Here is an 8,079-nt window from a genome sequence, read left to right as displayed (position 1 = left end):
TTATTTATCATCATCATTATTATTATTATTATTATTATTATTATTATTATTATTATTACATCACATTTGTGACAGAACTTCTACCAGTTTTGTGGTCTTCACTCTCCTCTGGTTCCAACATATAAGGCTGGATTGGCAAGTCTTTTGTAGACATCTTTGAATGAATTTGTAAACAAAACATTTCTGCGCAGCTATATAGTCGTAAACCCCTCTATCAAACTGGAATGGGCCGCTCTGGAAGCTGGAGGGGGGCAGGGTGAAAGCATATTGTTTGTGTTTAAAGAGACAGCTTCAAAATGAGTTGATCTGAGACACACTTCAGAAAAGGGGCGGGGCTTGTGAAGTTACAATAAGGAGGAACTCACACCAAAGTGCTGTAGTTCCACTTTATATTGACCCTGAAGGATTTAAAAGCATGAGGTCTCCTTTAAATAAGAAAGGCACAAAAGTACAAACTAAAGATGCTAATAATGATTAATATTATTAAAACTGTCCACAAATGAATAAGTAAATAAAAAACAAGCCGGCAATTTATGTTTGAAAAGTAGGAAGAAGTATAAATTGCCTTAAGTATTTTACACCAGAGCAAATTCTTAGTCTGTAACTTACTTACTACAATGTCAGTGTTTCCGATTCTGATAAATTTATTAAATTATTTCCCTTATGTATAAGATTTCTTCCACAAAGTGTAATATTTTAATAATTCATTAAAATGTTTATCACTCATAAAGAAAAGCACTGTCACTGCTCAACTTATTAAAGCTTGTCCTCATTATCTCATTAAAACATACAGAATATATTCATCAGTGAAATGCACGTTTGAGCTCAGTACTGAAAAAATGAACTCAAACCATGCTAACGGCTTCAGTTTCTGTGATTTATTTTTGGTTTTATTGTGATTCAGAATGAAACAGAAAAACTTAATAATTACGGAAGCAACAACAGGCTTCCTTAGCTTGTGTACTGACCAGGTTTGCTCAGTAGTTCTTGTGATATTTTGCTAACAGAATACAGGGTTGACAATAGATCATGCCGGAGTTTAAACAAATATCTTAGTGATCTGTTTGCACTCAGAGTATATGTTGGGGATGACTCTCAGCTACTTCCACACCAAATCTTAGCTCAAAATTTGCTACATTGTTATTATCATATTATTTTGGTTAGCTGTGGCAGCCATCTTGGACCAAGACGGCTCTATCTGCTTGCAATGATCAGCTTTTTTAAGAGTTTTACTCAAATCCATCCGGTGGTTTACGAGATGTGAGGGTTGACTTCGGCAGGTGTTTTTAGACGAGTACAAGAACACAAACGGACAAAAACATCAAACTCTGCCGTCACCTTCCAGCAGCCGGCGATAAGAAACCCAGAACAAAGGCAGGAACAACAAAGGAAGAAGGCTGGCGCAGAAAGTTAAAAACGTCTAACGAAGGAGACGGAGGGCAGAACAGAGGGAATAAAACCCGCTGATCCGCGTGAGACGTGCTGAAGTCAAGGACGACTGGACAAAAAGGGAATGAGCTGCGAGCGCTGCGCCTGCCTGAACAAGCGTGCCCTGAACATATTCCCCTTCCGCTCCAGCTGTGTGGCACGAGCAGGAGCTGTAAAACCAGCTCGTCTCTCATTTAAAACAAATTCAACGCACAGAAAACCGCTGCTTTAACTCACGTGACTTTAAAAAAAGGAACTTAACGGTGCACTCAGCTGTAACAACGCTCATGTAAAGTCAAACGGGATAAATCTGCCGTCTGCACTCCTCRCTCTGCCGTTCATTCATGTCGTCACGACGTCTGATGTTGGCGAAGCTGATTTAAAGGCCGTTAGGGAAATTAAGACCAACTCAAAGAGCTCTGGTCCATTACACCCGTGGATTAGGAGGTTTCTGCCAGGAAAATTCCTCCTGGTGCTGATTTAAGCATCCAAACTTATCAGGGTCAGAGCAACATGTTTTCAACTCAGTCTGGATGGAAAGCACTTCAGAAATTAAAACAACCCGACAAGTTTCAGGCGGAGAGGATTCTTCTGGTGATGAATGAGGCTTGTAGCCATTTTCTAAAGAATAATGTTGACAGATTTTACAGATGAGACACTGAAGATATCCAGGGGATTCTGATGTTATCAGTCCATGAAATGTACGTTATTAGGCGTTATCAGTACCATGCAATGGCTTCAGGGGGTCCCTACTGTGCCTTCTAGGCTTCAGACTGTGCCGACAGTGCCCCCTAGTGGGTTAATCTATCAATGACTATGAATGTGTAAATAACCAAAAGATAGTGTGATAAAGGATTTGTGCCCATGTTGGTCTTGAACCCTGGACTCCCACTCCATCACTCTACCCATTACCCTACTGGAAGGCCACAATATGCAACCTTTGGAGGGCGAGGTCTTTGGCGCTAACCATGTCATTTGCTATAAAGTTAACCTTAGTAGCTTTAAGCCTCATATTAACCAGATAGTGGCTTCATGCCTCACACTAACCAGCTGACAATCAGAAGCCATTCTATGGGACGGGGGAACCTGCTAACCTTCTAACCGGCTAACGGGCACAGCCGGGACATTCTGAAGCCATTCTAGGGGACTGATAACGCCTAATAATATCCATTTCATGGATGATAWCATCCGAAGCGGGTGCGATATCTGCTTACTGGAGCCAAACAACAGCAAGTGTTGAACATGAAGTCTTGGCCACAACAGAGGTGGGAGGAGCCAGAATGTCACTGGAATGAAATATTTCGAATTTTCAAAGCGCGTTCACACATCTCGTTCCAAACCTTCAGGCCCGTTCTTGTGGCCGGCTCGAATGTTCTGCTTGTTTTCAAGTGGTCCAAGTGGAAAAATGTCCAAAAGAACTCAGAGCGTATCCTAACAGCATTCTGATGTCGTCCGAGGGGAAACAGGAAGGGCACTATAAACCCGTGCAGAACGTCCCGAATGTGCCTCAGATAAGCTGGAATGCACCTCAACGCTGCCAAAACCTGTTAGGCCATTAAAACCATTTAAATGTACTGGGAATGCTGTCAAGATTTCTTTTTTATTGTATTGCTGCTGGAATTCAGCTCAAATGCAGTTGGAAAGTTCTGATTTGCCCTCAAATGAGTCCAGATGTAATTTGGAATTTGACCAAAGTATGAAAACATGTCCAGCTGCTGGAAAACCTTTCACACATTTCACACGTTTCACACCTGCCATCCATGGTTCACATCTAATATCCTCTGGGTCTCCTCTTAAAGAGGGCAGATCATGTAAAATCCACTTTTTTTAGCCATTAAATCCATTTTGTTGTGGACTTAGAGTCTCTAGGAGGCAGAAAAGTAGAATTTAGTTTCTCCTGGTGCAGAGATATCTTTTATTCTGTTTGGGTCAGATGATGATGATGATGATGATGATGATGACATGTCTCCTTTTTAATGTTTTTCTCCTGGTACCCTTCTTTTCTCTTTTCAGCAGATCTTGCCCCAATTGTGGGCCACGGCCCATAGGTTAAGAATCTCTGGATTAGACGACTAATCGAATTATACGTTAATTGAATATAAAACATAGAGCTTATCGCRCCAGAATGCAGCTGCTATTATATAACCATGGTTAGATTTTAGCTATATGCTAACTAAAACTAATAGCTGTGGAAGGTAAGTTCTGCTCTGCAGATATTACACAGGTTTCTCTTTCATTTTCTTAAAATRATCCCACACTTTGAGCTCTGTTGTCAGGTAGCCATGATACCAGAGCCTGTCTGTATAATGTCTTGTGACGTCCACGGCCTACCCCAGTTACCACTACTGTGCATGTGTGTCAAGGACAGAAAGGCAGATGTGGCAGTGGAAGCTGTCAAAGCAGTTTGGAGAGAAAAACGTAGTAAAAAACAAACAAAAAGACTAATAGGCCATTAAATTAGTTGTTGACTATTTTAAGAGGTTTATTAGTCATCGACTAATCATGGCAGCCCTTACCTAAGATAACAATGCTGTTGCTAATGCTAACAATGAGATAACCCCTGTTGTTTCTACGTGCTGGCATCTACTTGTGAATAATTTATTTAGCTTCTGTAAACCCAAATAACTGTCCAATAAAATATCTGAAAATAGGACTTAAACGATACGATCCTCACCTGTTAGAAAGTGGTCCCTGCAAACTCTTGCMTTGATTGTTGTCCATTTCCACRCCTCCTGTTTTYAGATCTRTTTTTGTCATCTTTTTTCTGACACACTACTTTTGGACCACAAAAAATACTTATCTGTCTCCTGATTGAAGTGGTTGCAACAACCGTACACGGCACAGAATTTAGGTATTTTGACTAGTGATGTGCAGATCGATAATGAAATATTGATACTACCAATACCAGAACTTTCTGCTTTAGAATTGATACTAAAATCAAAATATCTATACTTTGATACTTCAGTTATTTTCCACTATTTTTCTGTTAATGATATACATTATGTGAAATAACTAAACTATTCAAATCTTGTCTAAAACATATGTGGTTGGAGGGAACTACTTTTTCTTYYGCTTGGGTAATGTGCTCAGTCACTCAGTCTGTAGATGTATGGCAGGTCATTTTAACATAAAATCTGCTTCTTCTGACTGTTTGTAATTACATTCTAGATGAAGGGTCCCCAAACTTTTTCATGCCATGGCCCCCCAAACAGCATCAGCTTTGGCCAGGGACCTTCTTGCAAACCCACAAACAATGCTACAAAATATACAACGCAACAACTTTCAGAATATTTTTCTCCTTTTTATTCACTATTAAAAAGTTATTATATTTCTTTAGAATAAGAGTTTTAAATTGTGCTAAACAATTATAAGATTAGGGTTAGAAAGATTCTTAAATTAAATAAATGTCATGTATTATTTATAAAGCGGTTATTTGAAAAACACTAATTTTTAAGATTTACCAGACACATTATGTGTGTTATCATGAAGTATTGGATCAATATTGCAGATACCAACCAAATTTTACTTGTATCAGTATCCGAAAGAAAATTGTCAGTGTCGAACGTCAGTAATTTTGATGCAGAGTTAACAGAAGGAAACGGGGCTGCATTTACTTCCTGCCTCTCGTCAGCATTTCGTGACGTCGATTCGTCATCATTTGAGGTGAAATTGTGCAGCAATCAGACACCTTCTAATGTGGAGACGTTTGCACCAGAATGTCACGCAAATATAGAAAATGTTTGATTTTGTTTTTAACCCTTTTTTTGGGGTGGGGGTAAATAATACATTTTAAAAACGGCACTAAAAGGACAGTTATTGGTGAAAACTCATAATGATTTATCAAATTGAAACCTGATCAAAAACATGAAATAGTTACATCTGATTGGCTTAAAGATTGTATGACTCAGTGCTCTACAATATACAATAAAACGTGATGAGAATGAAAAAGTCTCCTTCGATCCTCGAATGACTGCAAATATTTACAGCAGAAGCAGGCTGCAGAAAGAAAACCTAGTATGTCCCTCTCATTTCAACACCATTTTTCTGTTCTTTAAATCGTCACACAAAGCACGGAGCTGCGACTGCAGGAAGGATCCTCAGAGTTGAACTGAGCTGCAGCTGAAAGACAAATAACCAAAGCAGATATTTCACACTCGCAGACAGTCTTGTGTTGCAGGCTCTTTTCTGGAGCAGAAATAACTTGAAGGAACACAAGACAACAAGCCAGTGAGGCCTTAAGTTTCCCCGAGCATCTTTCCTAACGACCTTCAGATGAGCAGGATCCATGTCTGAAAGAATGCTTTCGACATTTAGACTATTTCAGTACTGGAAATTAATAAAACGCATAATGAAAAGTGAAAAAATATGTATTTTCATTGTTTCAGCATGTCTAAAGATCCAATATAACCTCAGCTAGTGGATAAAATCTGCTTTTTTTCATTTAAAGTAACAATGTATAGCAAAATTTTTTTAAAAAAAGCTCTGTGAATGAAAATGAAATTGTCACTTTATGTTTTGAATGTATTTTAATTTTTTCTTGTTTTATTTATAAATGTATGCTTACTGTCATGATTTATTCTGAATCATTTCAGCTGATGTGAGCTTCCAGTAAAGCACCTTAAAAATGTCATTTCTCGTTGTTCCAGCTTAAACCTCACACACAAACACCTGTACTTTCTGCACGACTGGATTGCAGAACTATTTATTTTACTTTTGGAACGTGAACATGTAAGAGCAGTGGCGTCACTAGGCCTATTTTAGGGGGGCTGGAGCCCCCCTGAAATATTTTAAAGCACCGCTAAATTATTTTGGTGTTAAAAAATTTCACAAAAATTCAATATGATGTGGTCAGAATAAAAAACATTTAATATTTCATTATTAACTAAAATATATGATCATAAATCTGTTGTGTATGGTAGAGATCCTCTTTGATGCGTCGTTATTCAATCAATTTCACTTGTTCATATAGAGTACTCCCACACCACAGGAAATCCAGTCCACATTTTTCCTGCAACCTTAATAGCAACATGCTAGCAAGTTTTCACACAGATAAAGTGCAGCATGAATGCTCAGTGAGCAGACCAGGAGAATGCTCAGTGAAAARTGRAKATACGAAASTTTTTCAAGAAAGWRAGWATTAATCATCACTGCTGGTAGTAACCATAAACATAAAGAGTARATAGACGGACYGCTAATGCTGCTGTCGAGCCGCGGGGCCGCCATCTTGGAAAAGTCATTTTCTCAATTAAATATCAGCCTCTTTAATCAACCGTAACTCACTGAAAACTAAACTGTTTTATACACTTTTTTTCACTAGAAACCCTAAACCTACAGCTATCAAAGCTACATGTATAAGAAGAATACGTAGTTCAACTTGTTTAAATATTCTTAGTAGTTAACTGTTAATACACTATAAAAATATATTATATAAAGCACGATGATGAAATAATGATAATACAATATGTATGTACACACAAACACACAAATACAAATATATACAAAAGTTCTGATGTGCGTCTCCTGGGGGCTAAGGCCCCCTTGTCCTTAACACCTAGTGACGCCCCTGTGTAAGAGACAATGAAATATTAAGTATAACCACATTCTAAGGTGTTTTCCTCTGTTTAAGGACCACAGAACAAGTTTTAACTGAAACTATGAATGTTTGCTGCTCAGATAAGAACCATTCCTTACATGTCAGAAAAACCAGTTTTGGATCTGGTTTCTGCTAAAGGTATAAAGATGTTTTACTGGGGCTGTGTCCCCAGACTSTACTGGACTCTCATTTTATTTCAATAAAATTACTCAGAGACCACTGTAGTGAAGAACTTTTTTGATCATGTATTTCTGCACTTTGTTTAACAGACATGGAAAAGTTTTTTTTCCCACCACAGCTCAATGGTTCCCATAGCTGGGGTTGGGACCTCACTGGGTCATAAAATCTCCAGAAAACAAAGAATTTGACAGTTTGATTGTCAAATGTATATTTTCACCATAAATGTTACAAGTCATAAATAAAATAGTCCTAACTTTAAATAATAGTACCACATTTGTTAATGTTGTTCATGTTTTGATGTGTTGGCCAAAGTTTTTCCTCTTTAACGTCTTTGAACAAAGCTAAAGATGAAGCAAAGTTTAAGTGCAGGTAAAAGTTTCAGGTCAGAACTCACCTATGGTTGTGATCACCGTGATGGCGAAGTAAAAGGAGCCGGCGAACTTCCACTGCACCCCGGCTTTGTGCGGCTTCAGCTGCAGCACCACCTTCTCCAGCTGCGTAAAATTCTCCGCGGACAGGTTGAAAATCCGGAGCAGGTCCTTCTTCCGGTCGTCCAGCCGCTCCTTCTGGCTCATCTCCTCCTGCGACTCCAGCACGTCGAAGATCGCGGCGCCGACGATCAGGTAGGTGAAGGTGCAGATGATGAGCGCGAGGGTCCGCACGTTCTGCCGCTTCATGGTTGGGAGCCGGTGTGCGTCAGGGGCGCGGGCGGAGGGGCAGCGCGGGGCTGGAGGACGACGAGCTCGGCTGGCTCATGGCTCGTGCGCGTCGCTGTGACGGAGCCGCCGGAGCTCCCTGCGTGTTTTTATGAGCCGCAGGAGCTGTTCGTTCAGCACCTCCCCGACACACACACACACACACACACACACACACACACA

The 8,079-nt window shown here is 39.6% G+C and overlaps 1 protein-coding gene across 1 annotated transcript in view; it reads right to left on the bottom strand.

The window, feature by feature from the left end:
- The window catches only part of LOC106522444 (potassium channel subfamily K member 3), a 58,368-nt gene extending 50,295 nt beyond the window's left edge, over positions 1–8,073 (bottom strand). The window contains exon 1 of the mRNA XM_014015446.1: positions 7,596–8,073. Coding sequence (XP_013870900.1) covers positions 7,596–7,878 — 283 coding nt within the window. The 5' untranslated portion in view covers positions 7,879–8,073. The remainder of the gene's footprint in view (positions 1–7,595) is intronic.
- Between the last annotated feature and the right edge of the window lie 6 nt (positions 8,074–8,079).

Source organism: Austrofundulus limnaeus, unplaced genomic scaffold, assembly GCF_001266775.1.
Source record: "Austrofundulus limnaeus strain Quisiro unplaced genomic scaffold, Austrofundulus_limnaeus-1.0 Scaffold129, whole genome shotgun sequence".
NCBI classification, from domain to species: Eukaryota; Metazoa; Chordata; class Actinopteri; order Cyprinodontiformes; family Rivulidae; genus Austrofundulus; species Austrofundulus limnaeus.
The sequence above is the reverse complement of the archived record's forward strand: the minus strand, read 5'-3'. Positions and strand labels throughout refer to the sequence as shown.